The sequence below is a fragment of the Leptonotus elevatus genome, chromosome 17, assembly GCF_054856555.1.
Source record: "Leptonotus elevatus isolate MCC_2025b chromosome 17, RoL_Lele_1.0, whole genome shotgun sequence".
NCBI lineage: Eukaryota > Metazoa > Chordata > Actinopteri > Syngnathiformes > Syngnathidae > Leptonotus > Leptonotus elevatus.
This window is the reverse complement of record NC_141255.1, coordinates 9,425,398-9,452,688: the sequence shown is the minus strand read 5'-3', so window position 1 is coordinate 9,452,688 and position 27,291 is coordinate 9,425,398. Positions and strand designations below refer to the sequence as shown.

At 45.0% G+C, this 27,291-nt stretch overlaps 3 protein-coding genes across 4 annotated transcripts; 2 read left to right on the top strand and 1 right to left on the bottom strand.

Annotated features, from left to right (window-relative positions):
• Positions 1-205: 205 nt before the first annotated feature.
• On the bottom strand, positions 206-12,181 carry sec24d (SEC24 homolog D, COPII coat complex component). Its single transcript, XM_086058132.1, has 22 exons — positions 12,092-12,181; positions 10,426-10,616; positions 10,206-10,308; positions 9,984-10,105; positions 9,688-9,918; positions 9,391-9,506; positions 9,202-9,313; positions 8,996-9,123; positions 7,953-8,091; positions 7,762-7,877; positions 7,544-7,668; positions 5,892-6,083; positions 5,706-5,799; positions 5,356-5,643; positions 5,197-5,293; positions 3,850-3,995; positions 3,635-3,773; positions 3,443-3,561; positions 2,374-2,553; positions 2,111-2,302; positions 899-988; positions 206-822 (listed from the first exon to the last, which is right to left on the bottom strand). The coding sequence occupies exons 2-22, from the start codon at positions 10,574-10,576 to the stop codon at positions 682-684; spliced, it is 3,021 nt and encodes a 1,006-aa protein (XP_085914258.1). The 5' UTR covers positions 10,577-10,616; positions 12,092-12,181; the 3' UTR covers positions 206-681.
• synpo2a (synaptopodin 2a) lies at positions 2,527-20,752 on the top strand. 2 transcript variants are annotated; one of them, XM_086058130.1, is made up of 10 exons: positions 2,527-2,830; positions 5,261-5,496; positions 5,575-5,806; positions 5,898-6,095; positions 7,619-8,107; positions 10,192-12,071; positions 13,123-13,264; positions 14,994-15,145; positions 15,527-16,017; positions 16,847-20,752. In XM_086058130.1, exons 7-10 carry the CDS (start codon positions 13,157-13,159, stop codon positions 20,188-20,190), a joined length of 4,095 nt encoding a protein of 1,364 aa, XP_085914256.1. In that variant the 5' UTR covers positions 2,527-2,830; positions 5,261-5,496; positions 5,575-5,806; positions 5,898-6,095; positions 7,619-8,107; positions 10,192-12,071; positions 13,123-13,156; the 3' UTR covers positions 20,191-20,752. The 2 variants fall into 2 exon arrangements, with proteins under 2 accessions (XP_085914256.1, XP_085914257.1); XM_086058131.1 differs by lacking the exons at positions 2,527-2,830; positions 5,261-5,496; positions 5,575-5,806; ... (1 more) ...; positions 7,619-8,107; positions 10,192-12,071 and having other exon boundaries at positions 13,059-13,264.
• A 2,080-nt stretch (positions 20,753-22,832) lies between these two features.
• Positions 22,833-27,073, top strand: myoz2a (myozenin 2a). The gene is made up of 6 exons (XM_086058133.1): positions 22,833-22,973; positions 23,258-23,347; positions 23,759-23,925; positions 24,822-24,954; positions 26,276-26,459; positions 26,521-27,073. The coding sequence occupies exons 2-6, from the start codon at positions 23,266-23,268 to the stop codon at positions 26,729-26,731; spliced, it is 777 nt and encodes a 258-aa protein (XP_085914259.1). The 5' UTR covers positions 22,833-22,973; positions 23,258-23,265; the 3' UTR covers positions 26,732-27,073.
• The last annotated feature ends 218 nt before the right edge of the window (positions 27,074-27,291 follow it).

Sequence of the window (27,291 nt, the reverse complement as noted above, 5' to 3'; positions counted from 1 at the left end):
CTCCAATTTGTTTTCATACACAAACTACTGAAAATTAAATCAGCCAAGAAATTGGGCAAATTCATTTTGCTGTGCTTTGCTGCCCTCTAGTGGCGACAAAGTGAAGACACAGGAGCTTTCTCTTACCCGCAAGTATGTATAAGGTTTTGTTTTTTAAATCCCAACTTTGTGTTGTTTTCTATTATTCAAAAGACAAATACTAAAATGACCTGATCTTATGTTTTAATAAAAACCAAATAGGCTGTCAATTTTCAACTAAAAGGCAGACGGCATTTGCATTTATCTTGTACAAAAAAGACATTTAAAGGCAGCAAAAAGGACAATATTGAGGAATGTTGACGCGTACTGTTTTACAGACAAGGAAATGAATGAAAAGGTATTCTTAAAATTTTCTTTTTAAATACAAACAATTTGTTGGTCCTTGTTTCAGCATTCTGGATTGGTGAAAATACCGAAATGTTTGCTTAATATAAGTCCATTAACACGAGTGTTTCATGTGAAAATTCTGCAGAATGGCGTCCTGTTTGTCTGGAGTTAACAGGCAGGAATGTGGCGGGGGGGAAATGGAAGGCAACTTTGGCACTTGCAGGGTTAAAGGTCACTCTCTCCGCTCCTCCGTGTTTGGTCCCGAAATGTGAAAAGTCCATTTGAGTTTCCGGCGAGGGGAACTTTTTTTCTTTTTTAGGTGAGAAGTTGTCTAATCTCCCGGTGGACGTGGCAAAGGAAGTCCATGTAGGAGGTGCCGCCGTACAGGCCTTTGTCCTCCACCAGGAATTGGCGGAACATCATTTCGGGCTTGTCTTTCTGCCTCACAATGTGAAGCTGGGAGGGAACATAAATGAAAATAATAAATACATAAAAGCTGTGCTGTGAAATCGTGTAAAGATGAGTCTCTTACCTTCATAGATCTGGGCCTCTTTTCCAGATGGTCATTAATGATGGATCGGACCTTCTTGGATAGCGGGTTGTCTAGCTCCGGCAGCACACACTGATAAGAGAAAGGGGGGTCAACTGGTAAGTCTGTGTTCTGCGTTTCGAATTGAACTGATAGAAAATCGAAACAAACAAAAACATTTAAATTACATCTTGGGTTTAGTTTTCCAAATCAGTTTTTAAAAATTAAATATGGATTTATGTTTATTTTTTTATATCTCCTGTAATGGTGATGTGGATTGCATTAACATGTTCGAAAAATATTTCTTTTTTTAAAGTGTTCAACTTATTTTGCTTCATTTTCCTTTCATTAAAAAATAATCCAATTTGTTGGAAAATCCCCCCAAAAATAAGTTTTTTTTCTCTTTTAACAAAAAAAATTGTCTAAGTATAGTATTCGTGTTTCTTATATATTTCTTAGTATAGTAAATCTGTTTTTTTTCCTTTAATAAAAAAAATCCAAGTATAATCATTATGTTTCTGTGTTAAAAAAAATAAAAACATTTTTTTTAATGTTTTTTCCCTTTTTAATAAAAAATAATAATCCAAGTATAGTCATTGTGTTTGTGTTGGAAAATCTAAAAAAAACACGTCGTTTTGTTCTCCTTCAATAAAAAAATATTCTAAGTATAGTCATCTTGTTTGTGAGTAAAAAAAAAAAAATCTAAATAAAAAAATTTAGTATTTTTTTCCATCCATCCATCTTCTTAACCACTTGTCCTCACAAGGGTCGCAGGGAGTATTTTTTCCTGTTTAGTCATTGTTTGTGCTTTAAAAAAAAGATATTTTTTTCCCTTTAATAAAAAAAAATCCAAGTATAGCCATTGTGTTTGTCAACAACAACAAAAATGTGTGTATATATATATATATATATATATATATATATATATATATATATATGAAAAGTTTTGTTTTTCTAATAATGTTGGATAATAGCAGGTCAAACTGACTGAAATCAAGAAAAACATAAATCAGATTTAGCTTCTTTTGCTAGCCTTGATTTAGTCCCTTTTCCCTTTTAAAGATAAAATAATTGAACTTGTATCGTAAAAATTTTCGCAGATGCAGTGTAGATCAGGTCACAGTGACGCATAACCAACAAGCTGTCTAAACCTACATTAGGTCAAAGTGACCCGAGAACATGCTTTCTGTTGATGAGCGGAACGTTTCAACCAACCATATGAGCCTGCAGGTGGGCGAGCGAAGGCACGTTGAAGAGGCCCTGGATCACGTCCGGGGGGCTGGCCTGACCCAGCCACAGAAACAAGGCGTGCCCGTTCTCCAGCAGAAACACGCCGTCGTCCGCCAGCCGCTCCTCGGAGCAGCGAACCGGCGTGGGCGGGACCTCGCTGCCGATGTCCATGTTGTGCTAGAAAGAAAGGAGAACTTGATTTGTCTGTTTTTGACCGCTTGTTGCCGGTGATGTGGGAAGGTCCGTACCAGCGGGATGAGGCGCGGGTAGAGCAGCAGCTGGGTGTCCTCCACCGCCATGGCCATGACGGCGAGCCTCTGATGGGCGCGATCGTCCGTCGGCAGCTCCGTGCTGCCGGTCAGGGGGGCCGTTTTCATCAGGCTGTTCATGTAGACCGGAAACACCTTCATGGCGTCCGGCAGGATCAGCTACACGCAGCGTAGAGAAAATTCAGAATCGATTTTAAATTTCCCAAAATCGATTTTATTTAAATACTTTTATACTGTCTTGCCCTTGTTTGTGTGTGTGCTTTTATTGGGAGCATTGTTCATGTTGTACACGATTTGGCCACTTAGGGGCAGTGTGGTTCCGCGCGTTCTGATACACTGTTCAGTTGTAGCCACATTAGAGAGTAGAAGGGAAAAGTCACAATCAAGTTATGCCAATAAAATTTCTTTTTTTGCAGCGTAGGAAGAGCATATGCCGGTGAGTAATGTTAAGATTTTTCTCTGTATGCCTTCCTGAAGCGTGTTGTATGAATAGCCGTTCTTTGGAGTGATAAAAGTGCTGAGAGTAGCGGCTAATTAGCATTAGCGAGTCAATGGCACGTTCCATTGTGCGTTAGCCTTGAGCTACTTTCAGGACAAGCTAAACAAGTCACTGCTTTAATTGTCCACTCTGGAGTTGCCACCCGTCCAGTTTTTCCCAGAATTGTACTCTTTTTTTTTTTTTTTTGACCAGCTGTCCTGGGAAAATAAAAAGCTCTCCCAGGACACAATTTGTCCCGTTTTTGTTTGTTTGTTTTTTAAAGGAAGAATGCAAAAAGCTAATTAGATTTATTTCATTTTGTAGCAGTTGTGGTCCACGCACTGTTTTTGTGGAAAAAAGCACTTTTCTTATAATTAAAATCTTCTGAATCATGACGATTTTTTGCACACCTATAAATTGAAGCGGAAATCATTGTCAATCAAATCATTCTGAATCGAATCGCAGACCCAAAAATCGGAATCGAATCGTGAGACAAGATTCCCACCCCTAGTGCGTTCCAGATAACTTTTCAGCTCTCCGACATAAGCGAGCGCTTTGGAGGAAGCTCACCTGGCTGGCGACCGAGGCGCTGGCGCAGTTCTTCCTGTAGCAGGCCAGCATGTGTGCCGTCTGGTTGACCAGGATGTCCCGCACGTTCTTCAGCGGCTGGTTGAGGACGGCGCGATAGGCTGCGTGGACGCCATAAAAGCTCATTGTTTCACCATCGTGCAAGGCTGGAGTTCCGCGTGCCGTCCAACTCACCGGATTTGGCGAAGAAGTTAACCAGCGCGTCCGTCTCGCAGCTCTTGTAGAGCTCGGACAAGTGCGAGCTGCAGTTGAGGCCGAGGTTGAGGATGCGCAGACGCCGCTCCCCGCCCACCGTGGTGTACAGCAAGGCGCACTGCGGAGAACCGTTTGGTTTTGTCGTGCGTCAGCGAATGGCGGCGGGCCACGTGATGCGCTTGGGCGCAACGCACCTGGAGGAACGCGCCCGTCTCCTCGCTGAGCGCGTCGTCGTGCTTGAACTCCACCGTCACGGCCTTGTCGCAGTCCACCGCCGCCATCTCCACGTCGGTGGTGGTGTTCATGTGGATGGCGCCGAAGAAGTCGGTGGCTCGGAAGCCTGAAGACGGTTTTACGGATGTTTGATACCACTTTTTTTTTCAGACCAATACTAGTAGGAGTACTCAACCGATACCACTAGTACTTATGATACATACAATTTTTAAGAAGGCAGATAAAAAATAAAAATAAAAAAGCAGACCTATATATCCCAACATAGCATTGCATGATGTTAATGGCAATTTTCTATTCTTCTCATTTCTAATTCCTGATCGTACAACAGTTTTGGCTGCCATTTCGAGTTCCAATACCCGATACCTGGTATAGGTACTCTAATAAGAAGCATAATAAAAATGAATGCAATGAAGTAAACTGTTTTCATAAAGTGGAATTACTGTAGAATTCGTGTGCGACTGGAAAATTGCTCTGTACTGTTCTAGGGCTGTCACTATCGAATATTTTTTAGAATCGATTATTCTATCGATTAATCGGATTTGCATTCAAGTGTATTGCAAAATATTATTTTTTGTAGTTTTTTTTTAAGTTTGTTTTCCAAAGTAAAATGGAATGATTACTGTTGAGAGGATGAAGTCAGATGATTTGGACAATTTCAAGTTAAACTAGACTAGGTGCAATTTCTGCTGAAATTGTGTGGCAATGCTAATAGCTGAATGCTAAGCTCAATACTAATAGCCGAATGCTAAGATGAATGCTTATAAAGGAAATTGAAAGATAAATTATGTGAAAATGACAAAGTATTCATTTTAGTTGAAAGATCATATAATGAAAAGAACACTTGAACCCGGGAGGTGTGAATTTTTCAAGCAAGTTGAAATTCATGTGGAAAAGTGCTATCTGAAAATACCCTCCATTCATTTAGATGGAAAAGTGGAAGTGCTTCCAGCATTCCCACAATAATAATAAAGGGCAGAAACAACATACGTGGGCGCATTCCCACAACAATGGCTCTAAACAATTACTCAATTCTGAAAATAGTTGATTACTTTGATAATCGATTACTTGAAGAGTTGAGAAATGTGGAAGGAGGAGGTCAATATGTAAGAAGTCTTCATTGATTTGGGAATCTTTTGGAAAAGTGTAACTTGTTGCCGATTAATCGATTAATTTTGTCCTCCACGTCCACCCTGTTATTCTGTCTTACTTCTCCTCTCCTGTCCAGTACGTGCCTCTACTCTACCTATTTAAATGTTTTCACCACCTCCTATCTTGATGTGAACTCAATCCAAAGTCGTATATCTCACCTGTACTGGTCCGAACACGCATGACGGCATCAAACCCGATGCTCTTCTGCACTTCCTTCCTCAGGTCTCGCAGGAAGTGCTCGCCGTCCGTGTCCACCTGCGACACCGCGTGTTAGAAAACCAAGCGCCTGGCAGGGGGACGTGAATCGGCGGCCTCACCTGGAAGTTGTTGTACTTAAAGACCGAGCCGCCGGTGTGCGACGGCACGTCCGCCATGGTGGCCACGTCCACGTACTGGTTGGGGAAGAGGAAGAGGTCCACGCAGCAACCCTGAGCCACGCAGTCCTTGGACAGCTGCTCGTACGTCCCCTTCACCGGCTGGAACAGCGTCTTCTCTTTTTCGGTGTTGACCAGCTTTTTGTCGTCCCTGTTCTTCAGCTTTCCGGGAGCTTCCGCGGTGGGCATGGACGAGTGGAAGATGAAGAGCTTGCCGCTGCAGTCCGCTTCCTGTCGCGAAACGCCCCCGCTTAGAAAGATACTCTGGGATTTTCCTATCCTTAGAAACTGACCTTGAACGCCTCCACCCCAGCTTGGATGATGGGAGCAAAGACCGTTTCGCTCTCGTTGGTTTCCGTGAACATGTCGGGGATCTGGTTCAGGAGGCTGCGAGGTGCACAAAGAAAATCTGTAGTTCAAATGAAAGTTTTTGCAGCTTAAAAAAAAAAAATAATAATACGAGGGGGAGTCTTCCTCACTTGCAGACGAGCGCCCGGGACTCTTGGAAGTCGACCAGGAAGCCGTCGGGAAGCGGCACGTACATCTCGGCCATGTCGGACACCACCAACATCTGCGGCTGCATCAGCGAGCTCTTGACGTTGTAGAAGTGGAGCGTCTTGCCGTAGGTGGCGAAGCCCACCTTGATGGCCGAGCTTTCGGTGCCCTCCTCCCTAGTGAGTCAAGTAAGTTAATACTAGAGGTGTGACCCCCCAAAAACTTTGATTCGCATGACATAATCAAGATTCTCATTTACTACTTCAGCATCGTTATAAAATATCCCAAAATCGATTGTATTTATTTTATACTGTCTTCCCCTTGTTTGTGTGTGCCTTTATTGGGAGCGCTGTTCATGTTGTACACGATTTGGCCACTTGGTTTCGCGTGTTCACACTCTTGTAGCCATATTAACTCACTGGCATTCACTGGCATAAATAAAAAAAAAAAAAAAAAGATGATTAAAAAATGTATTGCATGACTTTACTAATTAACTCATCATCATTGAATCACAAATTGTATGTCTATTCTAAATGTGCACTAAAAAAATTCTAGGTTTTAATACTCTTGTTAACAAAAGTAGGAAAAAAATGTTGAACTAATAGAAATAGTTGAAATTAATTTTTGACATTTATAGCCGTCAATGGCAGTGAATGAGTTAAAGAGTTACAATCAAGTTATATCAATACAAATGAATGGAGTACTTTCCACAGTCAAGTGTATTTAGTGCCGCTTCCATGAGTGAAAAAGTAGTACTGGTGTCTTAATTCATTAATTAATTCAATTCCTAGTACTTAATTCATTCACTCGCAGCCATTTTCACCGAAGCAACCCTCTTCGCTCCCGGCTGTGTGACTAGATTTTGGCTGATTTTGCAAGGCCCACAGAATATTGTGTTCTATCGCTACAAAAACATGAAACATTAGAGTCTCTTCATTCATGAGAAAAAAAAAGTATATTTTTAATATCTGTTTCTGTTTTGCAGCAATTAGCGTTAGAATATAGCTAAGTTTCATCATGATTCACAAATCTGTTGTGGGGGAAGCAGCTTGTTGCAACATGGCCCTAGTTGATCTCTGCTGCCACCTGCTGGCCGTTTTTTGTAATAACTACCATTGCTTTAAGCGACCTCTTCAGTCCAGAGGCTGCATCAAAGCCTTCTGTATGCTCTAGCATTAAAAAAAACATTAAAAACATATAAATACGTTTTTTTGGGAGCGTGGTAATATTTAAAATAGAACGTATTTATATGTTGTTGTTGTGAGCAAATGACTATTTTCAGAAGGAAAAAATATTTTGTCCTGAATGAACACTTTAACCATTAAAAACAACTGATGACATCACCTGTGCTAAGGAAGTAGGTAATGACCAATCAAGGCTCAGTTTGCTGACCAAACCCAGAAAACAGGTGAGCCATGATTGGTCGTTACCTACTTCCTCATCACAGGTGATGTCATCTTCAGTCCACAGCAAGTGGAATTCTTTTTTTTTTAAAGTTATTAATTGTACATGAAAAATAATGACGTATTCCTTTAAATTGCTCGTCATAAGCGCTAGAATGAAACAGTGCCGCCTAGTGGACAGTTTGGGAAATGACATTTTAGTGGCATTGCTTAAAGTGATATCCAGTTTTTACTTGGGCAGCTTGTCCAGCAGCGTCTTGAGCTCGTCGCAGATGAGCCTGACCAGTCCGCTCTTGATGTTGTTGTAGGACACGTCGATCATGAAGATGTAGGCGGGCGGCTTGGGAGGCTTGTTGTTCTGCGGGGGACCGAGACAGACGAAATTGAGTCCAATTGCCCGACTTGAAATTTTGAGTTCACCAAGCAGCGCACGCGTGACCGGAATGTTTGCCTTGCAGTAGTCCAGCGTGGCGACCATCTCGTAGGATCCCAGCGACAGCTCCGCTCGCTCGTAAAAGTCCACCCGCCGGCCCATGTGATCCAGATGTTGGAAGTAGAAGACGGGCACTGCACAGAGTCAAAAGTTCCAATGCATCCAAATAACAGCTAACTTTGATTTGTTTTGTTTTTTTGAGTGCGGACCTTCATTGACGCAGCTGCAGAAAGCGCACTGGAAGCGGCGGCCGCCGTCGAGGAACTGCATGTAGGGGCACATGTAGGCCTTGCATCGGTTGCAGCGGATGGGACCGCTTTCGCCGTGGTTCACCAGGTACAACGGCGTCTGGCCACAAAAGCAGGTGACTCATTCGCATGTGAGCGTCCTCTCTGCCAGTAGTTGCGCACTAACATTGCCTAAAAAGGTTTATGGGACAAGGCCAGCTCGACTGTGTGTGTGTGTGTGGGGGAGGGGGGTGCAGTCTGTTTCAGAACACTTTGACCGCACAGGATCCAAAAGGAGGTACACGCGTCGAATAAGAACCAGCACAAGAGCTTTATCCTAACCATGCTGCAAATAAGTCCGAATAAATGTCAACATCCTTGCCAGCAAAACTGTACTGCTTTGCCGTTTCAACAGAGCATCTTACGCCATTTCAAAAAGGACAAAAACAACAACATGAAACACAAAGAGGTGAATTTGGGAGTGGCCAATCACAAATATGAAGGTGAAGTTTACAATACAACAAGTTTGCAAATCGATTATGGAAAAGTGTACAAATATGTTTAAACATACTTGTAAATATGTTCTACTGTACTTTGAAAGTACGTGTTTGTATGCTGAATGCTAAAAACGTAGCATAATCAGTTTTTTAAAAATGCTTATTTTGCTAGCATTCAGCCTACGTTATGTCAATATGTTGGAAAATTAAACATTATTTATTCATATTTTTTATGATTTATTATATCTGCAGTGCATGATTTCTGTTCAGCATTATGGGAAAAAAATCATGTACGAATAAACAAAGGATTAAATCTACAAATGTATGGGTATAACATAGTCAAATGCTAAGAAAAATATAATTTAATAACAATTTTAACTTATGTCAACAACCTGTGGCATTATGGGAAAAATGCTAAGCATTAAGCAAGTATCTTTGAATGTATTTCCACATTGACATTCTATTCTTTCATAATATTGTGACTAGGGTCTTAAATGTAACATTTAAATGAGTGTGCGTGAAACCTACCTCATTCTTTGGCAAACGAGCAAACGGTTTAACAACGCACGCCAGGGGCACCTGGCACTGTTTGGCCAGCTCGGCGGTACACGGTAAAGAGTATGTGGTGCAGCGGATGAACCTGGGACTGGCGTGGCCTAAAGTGGATCAAATCTCGAGTGAAAATGGGAACAGGGCCATGTTTCCTCCAGGAGGGAGGGAAAGGGGAGCTATACCTTGGTCTTGCACGGTGAAGTTGGTGGTGACCAGAGGTGGGACTTGTCCTCGGATGTTGGTGCTGAAGATTTGTCCTCCGTGTCTGGCTTGGTCGTTCTCAATCACTTGTGTCTGAAATCAAACAAGGAATCCATTGATTGACTCACAGCAGGCCCGAGCTGCCGATGCTGCATGAACAATCCACTCACAGTGCTTGGGATGGAGTCCAAATCCAGTTTCTTCTGGGGCGGACCAGCTTGTGGGCCCAATCCAGCAGGGAAGCCTCCTGGCTGCGGTCCTGCCATGTGGCCACCCATAAACGGACCTATTCACAAATTAGAGCAGGTTCTTCATACTGTACTTTTTTTTTTTTTTTTTTTTTAACGCATTCAATATTTCAAATTTTCTGTCCTGCATCAACTTTTGAATAAAAACACCCGAATTGCACTTTGGCACTGCTTCACAGGCCCACAAATGTAAAGGGGGGGTGGGGGGCATCCATGTACCTGCTTGTTGCGGGTATCCAGGTGGACCAGCAAGCCCGGGTCCAGGCTGATGGAACCCTCCGGGAGCTGCAGGAGGAGGCGGTCCGGGGTAGGGTCGGCCCATGGACATGCTTGTCGGCGGGGCCATGTGGGGCTGCATGGGGGGCTGCTGCGCGGCAACTGGAGTGGGGGGTCCCTGGAAAGGCTGCTGGACCATGGGGCTCGTCGCGGATGGGGAGCTCTGAACGGGCCCTGGGGGAAGAAAGCGCCACCTCGTTGGTTCGAGGCCAACCGATGACATGTTGATGATCGCTTACCGTAGTTGCCCAAGTTCATGCCGCCCATCTGATTTGTGAGCTGCATCGGTGGAGGCGGGGCTGAAGAGGCCATGCTGTTGTACGACGACTGTGGAGGTTGCCCGTAAGTGGCTGGGGGGTACCTGACCAGGGTGATATAAAAAATATATATAAATAAATAAGATAAACAAGAACGTAAAGGGAGTCACAATTTCCAATTTATTCGCAGGCAAACGTGCAGACCTTTGCAGATGAGCTCCATTCTGCTGGCTGTTTGGACTGTAAGGACCCGACCCGGGAGGTGGAAGCAGGCCAGGACCCGAGGACGCCGGCGATTTCAGCACAGCTAAGCACACACAGAGAGTCCAAATTGCAGTACTTCTATTTTTTTTCCAAGTATCTACTTTTCAGAGCGCATGTATGTTTTTATTTTTTAAATCTGCTGCACATGATGTTTGCTCACCTGTAGGAGGCGGCGCAAACGCCTGTGGTGCTCCTCCGTAGTGTCCATAGTGAGGCTGTGGAGGAGCGGGTCCAAATCCACCTTGGTAGCCCCCCAACCCCGGCTGGGCCTGAGAGTACGGGGGAGTGGCAACATAACCCTGTTGACTCATTTGGACGCTCTTCTCATGCCAATAATTGGTCTCTTACAATCTGAAAAGATGCAAAAGTACAATTTAAAACTTTACCAAACCAATTAAAAAAAAAAGTATTTCTCATTAACTTTGGAATGCTATAATAATAATAAAAAACTGTAATCTTTATGTGCTCCACTAGAAGGTAGTTAAAGGCTTGAAGTCTACTTCCAGTAGGTTCAAATCAATTTTTTGTCAGCAATAACATCTGCTACTTTACACGTGCGTCCATGTGCAACATTGACCTTTGAGATTTCTCGATGGGAGATAAAGCAGACGGGCGTATCAGCGTGAAACTTTTGTTGTCTATGAAAGGAGCTAAATAACAGAAACACGCCTGCGTTGTTGAAATGCACAATAGCAAGAAACACACTGGCCCATTCATATGATATATTCTCGGCTAGAGGCATAAGCCAACCAAATAAGCACCCTCTCTCCCTCCAGCCAATAGGGGGCAACAAGCAAAACAGTGCCTGCTAAGGTAATAGTAATATAGTAGTAACAGAAATGCTCGAATTAGTTTTTTTGGTTTTGCCCATCCATTTGTTCATTCCAGTATTTCACTTAGTGCTTTGAGAATTCCGAGCTTCCGTCACAAGTCAAAATGGCGATCAACTTGGTGAAAGGAAGCTCTCCGCTCATTGAAAAGCATTGGACTTTGGATCCTTGATTTGTAAAGATTATTTTTGATTTCAAAATGTGATTAAATGACGTTTGACTACTATACCAATCTGGCTGGTTTATATACTATTCACAGGCAAAAGCGATGCAATACGCCGTTTGTTTACACTGTGTAGAAGAAGCTTGCGGAAATAATCAGAAATGCCCGGATGTTCGGAATTGTAACTCAACAGGAATGATGTGAAAACCAACCCCAGTTCGCTCCTTTTAAAATTTAACAATGGACGATTAACAACCAATATTGTGGGCCCCAAGATCAGAGTCGTCTCTGCTTGTAATGAATATTTACCAAAAGTGACAGTGGGTCGCAGCCTGTAGGTGTGTTTAATGAAATGGCCAAGGGAGTGCAGCGCAGATCGACAACGCACCCGCTGATTGCCATCCCCGGTCCCCCCGAAACCAAAAGCAAAACGCATGACAGTTGCATGAAAATGCAGACGAGTGCAACATTTGTCGTTAAACGCCCCTTCTGTTCATCCAGACACGGACACTTGCCACGTCAAACACTCTTAGGACCGCTCCAAATTACTCCTGACGAGCAAAACTGAGGCAAAATCCGCTTTCCAGCCCAATGACATGATAAGATTTATTATTATTATTATTATTATTATTACAGATCAACGACATTTTTTGTTTTGTTTTTTTCATTGAGCGCATCCTGCTAGCTGGGTTCATGCGTGCCTTTGAGCGTAAAGTTTGCCATTAAAAAGCAACGCACGCGCGTTCGGAAGACGGACAACTCGCTCACTCGCGCGTGCGATGGCATGCGGACGTGGTATCCATGCGTGTAAAGGTGACGTTGTTTTTATTTACCTGTACGATGGGCTTCAGCTGGCCTGGTCTGCTGGCTTTGCGGAATGCTGAGTGCCACGTCAAACTCCGAAAGCGCCGGGCGGTCTGTGTGACGTCGGCGTCGACGAGCCCTTGGAGAGGGGCGGGGGGGAGAACAACCCATTTCCGGTTTCAAAATAATAGAGAATCGGCGTTGAATAGAGGGTTAATAGCAAGGGAAATAATACAAGAAGCAGTTGGTGAATAAATACATAAATAATACCCCAAAACAGCAGCATTATTACTTCACGAATCTTTATGTAAATACAATTTACTGGCAACGCAAATTATTTTAATGGGTTTATGTGAACGTCACATGGAAGCTTGCCTTGGTCGTTTACTGTTAACTTGACTATACCAATGAGTGCGCTTGCGCACAAAGCAGATATCTCGTACACGTGACGTCAACACCATAAACACGACAACATGAGCCTGCTGAGCACAAATAAAACATCTAAAAAGCTATCATATTTTATATATTATTGTATTGTGTTTGTCTTTACGGTATTTAGATTTAAAAAAATAAATAAATCTTATTTTACATTTTATTTTGCATGCGCACAACAGAACCATGCAGTACACGTCAGCACCGTATATGTAATTTATGTATACATTGATATCGCTGTTATTTATTTTTCAAAAATCTGTGGCATTGATCATTCCACACGTGTGGGTGTTATCTTTACAAAGTACTCTCTTTACCAATCTAAAGTGTTGAAAATGGCCTTGCACTCTATGAGGATGCAATGATAATGGTTAACCAAACATGCCATTTTGGGGTCTCTTTTTAAAAGTGACTATTTTGGAGGTATAAAGTATTGCCCCCCCCCCCAACCAAACCCCCCACCCCCACCCCCCGCCCACTCTCTACCTCCTGTGAGCCATGATGATGTCATCTAGCGGGCCGGACTCGGCTCAGATGCTGGAGTACAGGATGGTGGGAGTGGGGCTTGTGGGTGTGTTATTCTAAAATCCTGCTTCCTTGCCCGATTATTCTGTGATCTGCTCTGCAGTGGTCCGGATGAGGAAGCTGTACACGCACACAGCATGAGAACGGGGGAATTCATCTGCATCACTTTGCAAGGTGGCGGGCCCTGGGGGTTCACCCTGGAGGAGGGCCAGGGGGACACCGATACACCTTTGCTGGTTTCTCAGGTAACTCTCTTTTTCACGTACATTTCCAGAGCGTCATCATATTCTGCAAAGTGGAATGCAATGTATCTGAAGAGTGGCTTTTTGGCCAAGTTTTGGGTGAGATTCCTCAGCACCCCCTTATATGGTCAAGGCAGAGGACGGGTGAGTGTGGGATGATCTGTTATCGCTCCCAAAGACTTCAAACAAAAGCGGTCAGCCACAGGGTGAAAGGTATGCCGGTTATGAAGGGATGCCTGTGCAACAAAAAGTGACTTTCAAGTGTGCATCCTTAATTTTTAACTCATGCATCAGGAATAAACAATTTTGTGGAATTGTATTGAAACATAACAAAAAAGTCAGCAACACACGTTTCTCATCAACTTCCACTCTACATTCCTGACTTTGCAATACTTTCAATTCAAATTCTGCCTTTGTAATACATACGCAAATACACAGCATTACAGCTTAGGTGCTTGATGGATCCACTGTGAAATGTTCTGTCCATATAAGGGAACTTGTGTTTTCCCCTCTTCTGACCTGTGTACAAAATTGATGAGGTCACTTTATTTTTAAAGCAACAGAGTCAGAGTCTTAAAAACCGCAAAGGAAAGGAGGCAGGCGATTGTTGTTTATCACACAAATAAGAGGACTCTTGTCTAATAGTGCACCATGGAAACCTTATTAAGGATCAGCGCAATCAGCAAGTGGCATTCATGACCACTACTAAATACTTAGTAAAATAAGGGTAGGCAGAGTGGTGGGCTTAGGCTTTGAACACCAATGCTGTGCTGGGAAACGTTTTGCCACAATGCAAAAGTTTAATTGTTTAAAGCTGCTCTGGCCAGGAACCGCGGAGAGCTAGAAATTCATTTAAAGTGGATTTCTGGGTATACTTTGGGCTCTACTGTTTGGAGAGAGGGGCAACAATAAACGGTTCCCCTCCTTTTTTGGAGGCAAGCCCCAAAGGAAGGCGCATGGGATGCCTTATAGGGCCTAGATGCACACAGGGGGTTTTATCAGCTCCATAAAGTTGCCCATAAAATTAAATTTCTCGCATACAAGGATTGGTTGTCTCGTTTTACAAGTTGCTCTTGTGGGATCTATTTTGGTTGATGCAAACAGTTGGTACTGCACTAATTAACAGTACTGAATTTATTTGAACTGTTGAGCTCAAGGCCTCCTCTTAATGTCACTGTGGTGGAAGGACGTCATCTTGTGGCAAAAACGTTTCACTACATCAGCAGCTCTCCACATGGCATTTAAAGTGTGCAGCAGAAAAATAAAGATTTAATAAATTATGTAATATTTTAATAAATAAATAAAATATAACAATGCTGTTAAAAATGAGCAAACTCATTTCAATCGATACAATGAATATTTGCATTTTATTCTATTTTAATTTATGGTTTATACATTAAATTAATATCTCTGACAGCAACCAGAATAGATGGTGGATATAACCAACCAACATACTTTTTAATTCACTGCACTTCTTTGTCCGAGTCATTTTTTACAGCCGCCTCCAGCCTAATAAGATTTATGTTACGCTTATTTAGGTTGTCTTATTAATGAACCGTTTTATGGGCTGTGGGAAGCAATTCCAAGGGAGCAAAAACATCCTTCACTGCGATAACTGCCCTTTCAAACGCAACACATTCGGACATTCATTATTTTTTTAGTAGCTGAACGACTTCTTTGATAGAAACAGTACGAGGAGAATAATGTAACTTGAACATGTCATCGTTGGCAGGTGGAGGAAGAAGGCCGTGCTTCCCAGGCCGGCGTACGGGAAGGTGACGAGGTGGTGTCTCTGAATGGGGAGCCGTGTGTCGGTGTGACACTTTGGCAGGCCCGCGCCATTGTCAACGCGTCGGGAAGCTGCCTGCGGCTGCTCATCAAAAGGTCAGGACCATGACAACTAAGTTTTTATCAGACTGACTGGCAGCCACACTCAAACACCCTCCAAATATTTTTTTATTGCTACTATACTAGACTTGTCTTTACAATAATATATGTTTCTTATTAATATTGTGTTTGTGGAACATGAATAATGCAGCAAAATCCATTCGGGACGGCCATTTTGCCACTTACTGTTGCCTGAAATTGACATCACAGTTGTTGGCCCTATGGGAAAATATCCTATGTTTGTAGCATTTAGCCTACAAGTGCGTTCAAACGTATTCGCGAGGATGTTGAAGCTGCACTATCGAAAATGGATGTTGGCTATGGAATGAGATTTGTTCAGCGCCATTTAATTGCAGCATCTCATCTCCCCCCTTTTAGATCGAGAGGCGAGAAGGAGTCTTTCAAGCTGAGGGAGCTCTACATATCTGAGACCCAGGACGAAATTTCTGGTGGGGAGCTGCACAGGGAACCCGGTGATACGCCCTCGCTGAGCCTTTCCCAACAGACTTTGGACAACATGAGCTATACGTCACTAGGAAGCGCACACGGTATTGAGGGAGAGCATACCACCACCGGCGCCACACAGGAGGCGCCTCCATCCCCCGGCCGAAAGCCGCTCAGCCAGCACGGAGTGGTGCAAGTGCAGGAGCCGGCAGCATCAGCATCACCAGGGAGGGGCATTCTGAGCGGCGAGGTGGGAGGCCCTGGGGTGAGCGCTGGATCCCGAGGCGTGGGAGGAGGGCCTTGTGAGCTTCCCGGCTCTTTTAGCGTCGCTTTCCAAATCCTCTCAGACGAGGGAACGCCCGCCGAGGAGGAGGATTCCGATTCCGATCACGGGAAACCCAACAAGCACCGAGCGAAGCACGCCAGTGAGTACACCTACTGGAATTTGTTGATTCTCAAAAGGAGTGTGTGTGCGTGTGTTAAAGGTTACTTGACAACTTCATATGTGCATTCCAAAGCATGATGTCCAGTGTTCCCGAAAATAGCATGTCACCCATTGCAGCTCGCAGCTGCCGCCTGTTCCTTTGAATCAACGTCCAAATCTGAATCCAGTACGAAGTGTAGTCAACAAATAAAATAGATCAGAGCCTTGAAAAGTCTTGATGATAGTTACCTAGGCGTGTTTTTTTTTAACTGTTGCGGAGGCCATAAATACACCCGCAACGCGTTGATGATGCGTGCAGAAGTGTGGCCCTTTGACGGACACCAGCATGTGCGCCCCGAAGCTGTCACCTGATCCCCCCTTCCGACAGGGTTCTTTAACTGAGCTAAAAGAGTGAACTGGACGCTCACTTGTGCTGTCCTCGCCACCTTCAGGTTAGTCTTGTAGGAAATTCAAATAGCCCTCTTTTTGTTGAACAGTTAAAAGATCATAGTCGATGCTAAGTACATTCGTTGCAGACTTGGAATACTTGAATATGAGTGAATTTGCAACCACTTTATGGGAATGCTGATTTAATGAAACGGGTTCTCCGCGGCTTAAACACGGGTCAAAGATTTATAATTGCTTTGCGGCTTTATGACTTACAAATGAGGGAGAGTACTTTGCTAGGGATGGTGAGATGGTGTTTGTGGACAAAGCAGATCAATAGTTTATTCCTATCTGTTGTATTAGTATATAGTATGTTGAAGATCCATTGTCTAACACAACTTGACTTGAACAGAAAAGCTGTCAATCAATGTGTCTCTCCACAGGGCTCAGGCGCAGCGAGAGTCTGTCCGAGAAGCAGGTGAAGGAGGCCAAGTCCAAATGTAAGCGGATCGCCCTTCTCCTTAGCACCGCGCAGCCCAACCCCAACAACAAGGGCCTGTTGATGTTCAAGAAACACCGACAGAGAGCCAAACAGTACACCTTGGTCAGCTACGGCACTGGAGAGGACGAGCGCGACGACAGCACAGAAGAAGACGAAGAGAACACCCGGGCGGGAGTCCATGTTGTTGAGTTCACGCTCGCTGGTCAAGATCATTCGGATTTAGAGACGCATATCCTCGCGAATGCCCGCAGTGGCAAAAGCGTGCTGACGATCTGCCTGGATAAAAGTCTCCTTGACATTGAGCGGAAGCGAACTCAGATGGAGTGTTTGCCCGAAACCAAGGGCAAAGGCGCCCTTATGTTCGCCAAGAGGCGCCAGAGAATGGAAGAGATTGCGGCTGAGCACGAAGACCTGCGGCGCCAAGGGATGCCCGTTGAAGGGCCGCAGAAAGTGGAACCGGCTTACACGCAGCCCGCCGTGGAGGACCACACATACATGGATGTGAACCTGCAGCAGCAGCAGCAATACCAGCAATACCAGGAGCAGCAGTACTATGAGCAGCAACAGCAGCAGTACCAACAACAGCAGCAGTACCAACAGTATCAGCAACAGCAAATGTATCACCAAGACCAGCACGGCTCAGTGCAACAGCAAAGCCATGAAGCGCAGAGCTCTTCTGGCAATCGCACCGCAAAGCCCTTTTTGGTACAGAACATGGCAGCGACACCTTACTCCCCCGCATTAACTGGGACTACTCAATATTCCACAGGCCAAGGAGAGCAGATCGCCTCCCGTGATGAGCGCATTTACACACCTGCAATCAGGTCGGGCATTCTGGATTCAAAGAGAAAAAACGTTGCCAAGCCCATGTTCACATTTAAAGAGACACCAAAGATGTCACCGAATCCCGAGCTGCTGAACCTCCTCAACATGAGCTATAAGAAGATGGGTTTCGAGTCAGGACCCGAGGAAGACTACCTCAGCCTCGGTGCAGAGGCTTGTAATTTCCTCCAGTCCTCACGGTCGAAACACAAGACTGCTCCGCCGGTGGCCCCAAAGCCTATGATGGATCCTAGCTCTGCCCCCTGGTCTCCACAGATGGAAGTAACCAACCAGGGCATGCCTCAGCATGCTGAAAATAGTGTATCCGCACCTGCTCTAGCCCCCACTGCAGAGACCACCCCTTCAAGTGACCAAGAGCCAACCTCCACTCTGCCTGCCCCTGGGCCATCTCCCCCTCAAGCCCAACTGGAAGCGCCTGCCAACGCACCCACAGAGCTACAACAAACATGGCCTCCTTCAGTGCCAGAAACCCAACAACAGCAAGTCGCCGTTCAAGAGGGAAATGGTTATGTCAGCTCCTCTCCACAGCCTGATGGCAGTGCTGGAAGAATTTGGGATTCTGCACAAGCAACCCAGCAGCAATCACAAATTTCCTGTTATACGGCACAAGTGCAGCCCCAGGAGCCACCCCAAAGTCAGTCCTCTCTCCCGCCACAGTGGACGACCCCTCAACCCACTCACAGTCAAGTGCAGTCCCAACCCCCTGCCAATACCTGGACGCCTCAAATTCAGGCCTCCTGGAATCAAACGGAGCAAGCACAGCCACACACTCAACCCCAAGATCCACCACAGTCTCAAACACAGCCGACCTGGACTCACACGCCGGAGCTGCAAGTGCAGCAAATGCAGCCGACCTGGGGTCAACCTCAAGAACCGATGCTGCAGCAGCAACAGTCACAGGCTTCCTGGGCCCAGTCTCCACACGTAGACTCTCAACCAACATGGGCACTGTCCAAGTCCCAAACGCAAGCTCCTTGGATTCAGCCAGAATCCCAGCCACAACCGGCATGGGGTCAACCGGCACAGCAAAAAGCCTGGCCACAGACCCAAGCATCAGATCAATGGGCTCCAGCACAACCTCCAATTAACACCTGGCCGTTGACACAACCTACCTGGACACAAACAGCCCAAGCTCAACCACAGGCACAACCTCCAGCCGGTTCGAATGCATGGGCGCCTGTTCCCTCCCAACCCCAGCCACAGCCAACATGGGCCCATCAGCCTCCAGAACAGGTCCAGCGTTCCGCTAATTCCTGGGGGGCCGAGCAAGGTCCTGCCCAACATCAGCAGTCCTTGGACCAGTCTGTGTGTCCGCAGCCACAGCCGACCTGGCAGCAACCACCTTTGAAGACAGCGCCGCAGCCGCAGCCGCAGATAAGTTCGTGGTCGCCGGCTCAACCTCAAACCCCTGCCTGGGCACCACAGTCCCAGCAACCACCTGTGGCCAACGCTCCACCTTTGCCTAAGCCTTGGAATACCCAACAAAGCCGGGGCCCGCAGCGAATTAGCACCTTCACCTCTGCTCAGAAAGTTTCATCCCCTGTCATTAACCCCTTGGCCACCGTCTTGAACCCATCGTCTGCCAGTTCAGCTTGCGAGATGCCAGCCGTCCGAGGGAAAGGAGCTGACATGTTTGCCAAGAGGCAGTCTCGCATGGAGAAGTACGTGGTGGATTCGGAGACCGTGCAGGCCAACATGGCGAGTCGATCCACGTCGCCAACTGCCTCCTTACCAAACGAGTGGAAGTACACCCCAAACGTACGTGCTCCGCCCTCACGGGGTTTCAATCCCATTCAGTCTCCCTCTTATCCGCCGGGCGCGTCAAAGCAGCCCCCTTCTACGGGCCCTGTGTCCAAAGCCAAGAAAAAAGGAAAACAAGGACCTGCCCCAAAACTCGATGTAGTCGACGTCATGAAGCATCAACCTTACCAACTTAGTGCCTCGCTCTTTACATACGGGCCTGCAGCAGAAGCTGCAAAAGAGCCTGCTCCTAAACCTAGCTGTTCACCCCAAAACCAGCAACCGCATGAGCAAATGGCCCCAGTTCAGCCAGCTGGGACATTTAATGCACCATACCCGCAGCAGGCCTATGATGGCAACTACCAGCCAACCGCTAACGCTTATCCCCCCTCTGATCCTTACCAGCAACCTTCAGGTGGTCCTTACTGGCAACCACATAACCAACAAACCCCTCAATTGCCCAGTCCCCAGTACCCGCCCCTACAGGTCCCTGACCAAGCTGCTGGTAGTCCCCCTTACCTTTCACCCACAACAGTAGCCTTCCAGCAGCCGCTTTCTGCTAACATAGCGCCGAGTTACCTTTTAGCTTCACCGCCTGGCTCTACAACCAGCGGCAACACTGGTGCAGCACCAAAACCAAAATTTACGGCCAAAAAAAGCTCCGCTCAGGTGTGGAAGCCCACGGTCGCTGAAAAAGAGTGATTCTGCGTGTACATTTTATGTTTATCGGAAAAATTTGAAAAGTTAAAACTCCAAAGTGGTGGTCACTTAAGAGTGTCGGTAAGTTGAATGGATTTTGAATGGGGGGTGATGTAATGAATCTCAGGTTGCAAATCCAGATAAGTGTCACACCGCCAAAACTGGTAAAAAAGGTGAAAAATGAATCGACTTTTGAGTCTTGAATCTACTTTCCCTGCAGCACCTCGGTCAAGTCAATTTATTTTAAGCTTCTTTTTTTGTTGTCAGCTGTTGCATCATGCTGGCTGTTATATTTAAACTGAGTTGCGCAGATTGAATTTCAATTTGAGCCACTATGACCCAGGTTAATATACAATATACAGTAGCCTATATTCAAATAATGCTGTTACATGAATAGATAAAATGATGTTCTTACATTAATTTTATTTTATGTTTGCTTCTGAGCTGCTATATGTTTTACATGATTTATTTTCTTCTCCCTATTTTCCTTTGTGTGTTTCCTTCTTGACACAGTGCACTTTCTGTATCATTCACTGCAGTGCCATTAAAACAAACTCTTATCCTCCTTTTGTCTTTCTTTGCTTTTTTTCCGTTCTGCATGCATTCTGAGTTTCTTCTTTGTTTAAAAAAACAATTTAAAAAAAATCCTCTATTGAATCTGAGGTTAAGCCACATGAACTAGCCCCAAACTGATTTTCTACACAATTAAATGGGATATGCCTTCCTTGCCATCTCACTGGACACATAATCCAAAATCAAAAATTCAGCCTAAATTACACTATACTATAACATTATTGGGACTCCTAAAACCCCCCCCCCCAACCCAACCCCCCACCCTCCTGCTTTTCCTTTGTATCCTGTGCACCTCAATCTTCCACCACATGGGCGCAGCATTGCACCTTCTGCATTCTGTGTAACCAAATAGTGCAATAAACATGTCTGGGTCTTCCCTCCCCTTAGGTAACAGTCAGGAGCTACTCCCTGTCGCCTCCAGCTAGAGCGCCCTCCACAGGCCATCAATCGACCTCTTCCTCCGCTCGAGCATCCAGGAAGACTGCCTGGCTGGAGAAAAGCCCCAAAACTTTAACGCCTTGGGAGGCGGCATCCCGCCATCCCCTGGGGCTGGTGGATGAAGCCTTTGCCTCCCAGCACCTGCAGCAGAACTTGGCCTCCAGCGTTCGCTTGGCGGCGCAGCGGAAGCTCGTCCCCGAGCCGCCTGCCCAGTGGACGGCCAGGGGGTCCCCGCAGAAGGAGGGCGGCCAATGGGGTTGGGGTCCCGGTCGGTGGGGTGTCTCCAGCACTGGTGAGCGTGTTGGTTACGGGTCCCTGCCCAGACAGTGGCAGCCTCATAGGCCTGCGAGCCACTTGGGGCCCCCATCTGAGGGGAAAAGGCCCTCAGTGGGACTGCATAAGTCTTCATATAGAATGAACTACAATTGGCAGCACTAAGATGCAAATTAAGACTCAAGAAACTTTGCATGCTGTAATTGTATCAACATCACTGAGACTTTGAAGTAATTGATTTAGTGAATGTGGCACACATTTTTTTCTACTTTTTCTATTTGTGTGTGTGTCCCGTTTTTCTCACTTTTGCGTTCATTTCACATCATTTCTGCAGTGGAAGTTCCAAGTATTTAGCATGCTGACCAGCCTCGTTCCAAATTTTTATATAAAGACAACCATAGCACCCATGTATTTTTGTTTACGTGTACTTTAAAGCAGACTTTCCCAACCACTATGCCACGATGCATTTTTTTCACCTAATTGGATAGAAAATTAAAATGAGGTAGGCTACTTCATGCTGAAAAATTAAACGCTCTTCCACTAGATGGCAGAATTAAGGTTGCTGTGTTCTCCAAAGAGGCATTGGCTGGTATCACATTTCTGACGATATGATAAGCTTGAGCAAAAAGTATCACGGTTGAACCTTTTTGCAATATTGCAGTTACAGCTCTAACATGTATTGTTTAATTTTTAGGTACAACAAGCACATCTTTAACCAATTTAACATAACTGATTTTATTTTTAAGGAACATTGTGAATATTTACTGTATACCATGCTAAGTTAAAAATAAATACAATATTCGAATTGTTATCAAATGAATAAAAATAAATAAATATAGCTTTTTAAGTAAGCAAAATTCTGAAGTTCAACAGTAACATTAATACAGTACTACACAAACTCAAATTATGTTTAAATATATGGTCGGTAGCAAGCATTTAGGGTTCATTTCACCATTGCTAGCTTGTAGCTGATTGAAAATGTTCTTTTCAATGCAGCAGTCTAATAATAATAATAACACTCGAGCAACTAACAGTTTGTTTAAAAAAAAAGAATCCAACTTTAAAATTGCCAATGGATCCATCTGCAGGCCACATTTCACATCAAGTCAATCTGTGAGTAACTTGATCATCATTATTTCATTAAATATACTTTTGAGACCTTTATTTTTAGCGGGTACCGTGAGCTCTTTCTAAAGTAAAACGGTTTTGGTTGGGAACCTCTACTTTAAGGGGACCGAAATGCAGCTTTTCATCCGACTGATTTTGAACGAGCTGTGTGTAGCCCGCCCTGCTGACCAAGAGACTCTAAATTTAGGCCCCCTTCACTTGTGAGCGACATAGCAATGACAACACTTCTGACACCCACCGACACACCCACCCGCTCATTCAGACCCCCAACCCCTCCCCTGGCCCCCCGCGGAGTGTCCACTCGGTTGACACCGTCCACCTTTTTTCCTGCACTTCCAGAGAATCCCCCGCGCCACCAGGGTCCTTCAGGGCAGGTGAGTTACACCCCCACTCCGCTCAGGTAATGCTTCATCAAGCACTTTTTTCTGACATGTTTATGGACAAAACTATTGGGACACATGCCCCAATTGAAGATTTCTTTGCTATCGATCGCCGGGTCCTGACACGGCTGCTTCGCGCTGCCTGAAGAGCATGTGCTTGCAGTTTAACGGCCCGAGGTTATTTAAAGAGATGTGCTAACTTTGCCCTTTTCTCAGTCAGCTTGCTGTCGTGCATCGGGTTGTTCAGGTCATACTAATATGTTGTCTCCAATTCGCAGGGGCAGCCATGTCGCTTTTCTCCACCATGACGCCCGGCGAGAGGAAATTTCAGGCCGCAGCAATCTGCAGGGAGATTCAAGGCCTGGAAGGTAATTGGCCATTGTAAACTGAAAGGTACAATTTGTGTACTTCTTTTGGTCTCAGAATCACTCTAATCTCAGGAAGTAAGTGTCAAAAATACAAATACGGTAACTATTTTTGCTCTTTTGGTGTCAGTCGTGGATTAAAAATCAATGTCCCTCCCTTAATTAAGCTGTCATTTCCAATAACGTAACTGGACTCCAATGTAACTCGTTTCCATATTCCTTCAGTTTGCCGACCCAAGCCTGTCTATAAATAAGTAAATGAATCCCAATCTCTTTGTCGCTGCGGTCTCGAACACGTTATTTGAGGCGAGGACAACTGCCGTCTGGCACGAAGAGGCTCTGAATGCCACAGACAGCTGAGAGACGCTAGGGCACGCTCGCGTCGCTCCAACCTGCTCTGGCTTTTGTGCGCAGACGTGGAGGTGGACCTCGGCAAGAAGGTGAGCGTGCCCCAGGACATCATGCTGGAGGAGCTGTCCCTGGTGTCCAATCGGGCCTCGCGGCTCTTCAAGATGCGGCAGCAACGCGCGGACAAGTACACCTTCGAAAACGTCCCCGGTGACGTCAAGTCGCATCTCAACGTAGGCATGGATTGCATTTTTGGGCCCGTAAATCATTTTTTTAAAGTTGCCACTTCACCCAACTTTTACACTGTTGGGTTTTTTTCCCCCAAAAAAGAGGCTTCAGGCTGTTTATTGCCACTCCACAAAAATTACACATCAATCAAGCAATATTTGAAATACACCACTTGGCCCCTGTTAGCTTAACACTAACACATAATGTCAGGCTAGCAAATAACATTTGTGTTACAGACTAGTCTCAACAGGATATTTAAACACAAACAGTGAATAAACACATTCCGACAAATAACATAACTAAGCTCACAAACAGATCTTTCTCATTTAACCTTTACATAGGAACGTACATGAGGTCCATATGTGCCTGTATTATACTGCCCCCAGGTGGTCAAGGTGTGTACTCTAGGAGTAGCACAATATCCATCAAATTGAAGTACAAATTTTGGCAACAATTAATGTATTTCTAGTTTTCTACACATTCTGCTTAATGATGTCATTTTAGTATATATAATATTTGAGAGCCATGTTATTCTTGGTACTGATTTTAGCAAGGATCATGGAAGTTGACGTAGCGGGCCGCATCTGGACCCCAGGCCTTCAATTTGACACCTGTTGTATAATACTTGCATTTTTGTGAGTGTTCCACATTAGTTTTTCTATTTGTGTCAATTTTGGCTCGGATTTCAGTGGCAGGAAGTCCCCCCCCCCACCTCTCCTCCACTGCACTCCCTCTTATCTTTGAAGTGAGAAGGATTCGCATATTTCCGCTTTGTTTATTGCCCGGGGGCGAATGGAGGGATTTAGATTCAAGTTGTCAACATTTCCTCAGGAAGTTATGGAGTAAATCATCATAAATATCCTTGACGGGGATGACTGGATTTGTTTTCATGTCCTTCTAGAACACAACGGACTCGCGAGCTGATAATGTGAATTCCACGGAGGAGCGCGACTCTGCTGAGAAAGACTCGGGCGTGGACCGGCCCTGTGCAACACAAACCGTAACGGTGCCAGATCCGCACAGCATCGCTCCTGGTAGGCCTCGCCAGTCATCAAATGTCTCGCAGTCTCAGTCTTAACTGAAAATGCCGTCACAGTTGCTCAGGGCTCAGGTAACGACCAATCACGGCTCACTTGTTTTGCGGCTTTGGTCATGTGACATTTGCACGTTGAGCCAGGATTGGTTGCTACCCTGAGCAATGTGATGTCATTTTCAGTTGACAGTAAGTGACAAAATGGCCTCTGATGGACAAAAAACAGGTGGATGTTGTTGCTTTATTCATATTCCACAAACACAATATTAATCACAATACCATGTTTAGACTTGTTTGGATGTAAAGAACATATTGTACAGAATTTTTTTGGAATGACTTCCCCTTTTAACTCATTCGCGCCCAGCTGTTTTACTGGATTTTGACAGATTTTGCAAGGCCCACAGAATATTGGGTTCTATTGCTATAAAAACATGGAACATACCAAAAGAAAGATTAGAGTCTCTTCTTTCATCAGGTTAAAAAAAAGTATATTTCTATCTGTTTCCATTTTGCAACAATTAGCATTAGAATAAAGCTTTCATCATTATTCACAAATCTGTTTAAAACAGTGTGGAAATGATGTTTTTGCAACATGGCCCTGGTTGATCTCTTATACTGTGCTGCCACTTGCTGGCCGTTTTTCATAATAACTACCATTGCTTCAAGCGTTCTCTTCAGTTCAGCTGCATCAAAGCCATACGCTCTAGCATTTAAAAAACGTGCGTTTTTGGGACACTGGTGATATTTAAAATAGAACATATTTAGACGTTTTTGGGAGCAAATGAGTTAAGTACCAGGGTGTCCTCTCTTTTATACTTCATGCTTTGTAATCATGTTGGACTTGTTCTGAGTGTGCGTGATGCCCATGCTGAGCATTTCCTGTTTGATAACATAACCCCCCCCCCCCCCCCCCTCCGCCACCACATGAAGCGTGTTCCATGAACTCAGATCTTCTCCTTCCCGAAATGCTGTAGACTTCCCCACAGGTCTGTTTGGTCTGTGCTGCTTCCCCCTGAGGGCAAAACATAAACTCAGGAAGGAGGATTGTTCATTGTGAGCGCTTTGGACGAGACACGAAGTCCCCCCCCCCCCCCTTGTTATGTAAGCCCCCTCGTGCAACGACCCCCCCCCCCTCTCTCTCCCTGAATGAGCACTCGCTTTGAAGGATAGTACTTGGGATAGGCCCTCCTTTTTTTCCCATCACATGCTACTGAATGAATTAGCTTGGCTGAAAATGTCATTTTTATTTTTTGTCTGTAATTTGTTTATTATATAAAAAATATATATATATATTTTTTCCTTTTTAATATGGCAATAATAAGGATACGGGGGTCCCTTGAAAGACGTCCCTCCGGAGAAGTTCAACAGCACAGCTATCCCTAAGTCCTACCACTCGCCGTGGGACCGAGCTCACGTCAGGGAACCGACCCCTGTCGACGCGCTCGTCGCCTGCCTGCCTGAACCGGAACCACCGGCCGACCTGCCAGGCTACAAAAGCTTCAATAGGTGAGATGGGGGCGAAGGGTCGGACAGCAAGTCCCCTTCGCTAACACGCTGTCGCTTTCAGAGTGGCCATCCCGTTTGGCGGCTTCTTCGCCGAGGCGCCCGCGGCCGTCCGGAGCATGAAGGCGGAGCTCGCCGTGCCCGACTTCCCCGAGCTCAGAGGTCGGCCCTGCTTCAACAGGGCTGCTCAAGGGTGGAATTCGATGGGCGCGCTGATCCCCGTCCACGCCGTGACCCCGGAGGCCACGCTCGTGCCTGAGTCAGATGACCTTTGAACCTGTTCAGAACACCGAACGATAAGTTTCAATTCATCTTTACAGTGATAACTCTCTCATCATATGAATCAACTTTTCAAAAATCCCCTATTGCTACTCTAATAGACAATAATGCAGCAACAATATTATTTACAGAATGACACATTTCAAGTATTACAAGTTTTATGATATTTGAAGCAAACAGAATTCCAAGTCAAGCAAAACATGATGCTCCAGTCAGAGTGCGTTTTATCGCATTTATTTATAACCTTTTAGCTCGTCACAAGTACGCTTACTTAGATGTTAAATGTATAATAATGTGCTGAGATAGTATTTTTGCTCAATAAAATTGTGTCCAATTCATGAGTTGACTTTTATCTTCTCAGGTGTTTGTTGTTTGGGAGAATTATTACGCAACAATCCATTGGATTTGGGGCCAAGTCTGTACTGAATATACACGATTTATTTTCATCTTTTGACGCTTTGGTTTCTAACCCTAACCCATTGTTGAATGTATTTACAATTTCAATTATTACACTCCACAAGCACAAAATCAGCATAATCGTCAAAAAAAAGAAGAA

Excerpts from the sequence above, each read along its gene's own strand:
- myoz2a (XM_086058133.1), top strand. The coding sequence starts at position 23,266 with ATGTCGCTTTTCTCCACCATGACGCCCGGCGAGAGGAAATTTCAGGCC. Across the intron at positions 23,348-23,758 it reads GGAGATTCAAGGCCTGGAAG|ACGTGGAGGTGGACCTCGGC; the intron begins GTAATTGGCCAT and ends TTTTGTGCGCAG. Across the intron at positions 23,926-24,821 it reads ACGTCAAGTCGCATCTCAAC|AACACAACGGACTCGCGAGC; the intron begins GTAGGCATGGAT and ends ATGTCCTTCTAG.
- synpo2a (XM_086058130.1), top strand. The coding sequence starts at position 13,157 with ATGAGAACGGGGGAATTCATCTGCATCACTTTGCAAGGTGGCGGGCCC. Across the intron at positions 13,265-14,993 it reads CACCTTTGCTGGTTTCTCAG|GTGGAGGAAGAAGGCCGTGC; the intron begins GTAACTCTCTTT and ends CATCGTTGGCAG. Across the intron at positions 15,146-15,526 it reads CTGCGGCTGCTCATCAAAAG|ATCGAGAGGCGAGAAGGAGT; the intron begins GTCAGGACCATG and ends CCCCCCTTTTAG.
- sec24d (XM_086058132.1), bottom strand. The coding sequence starts at position 10,576 with ATGAGTCAACAGGGTTATGTTGCCACTCCCCCGTACTCTCAGGCCCAG. Across the intron at positions 9,507-9,687 it reads TGGATACCCGCAACAAGCAG|GTCCGTTTATGGGTGGCCAC; the intron begins GTACATGGATGC and ends ATTTGTGAATAG. Across the intron at positions 9,124-9,201 it reads CTTCACCGTGCAAGACCAAG|GCCACGCCAGTCCCAGGTTC; the intron begins GTATAGCTCCCC and ends GATCCACTTTAG.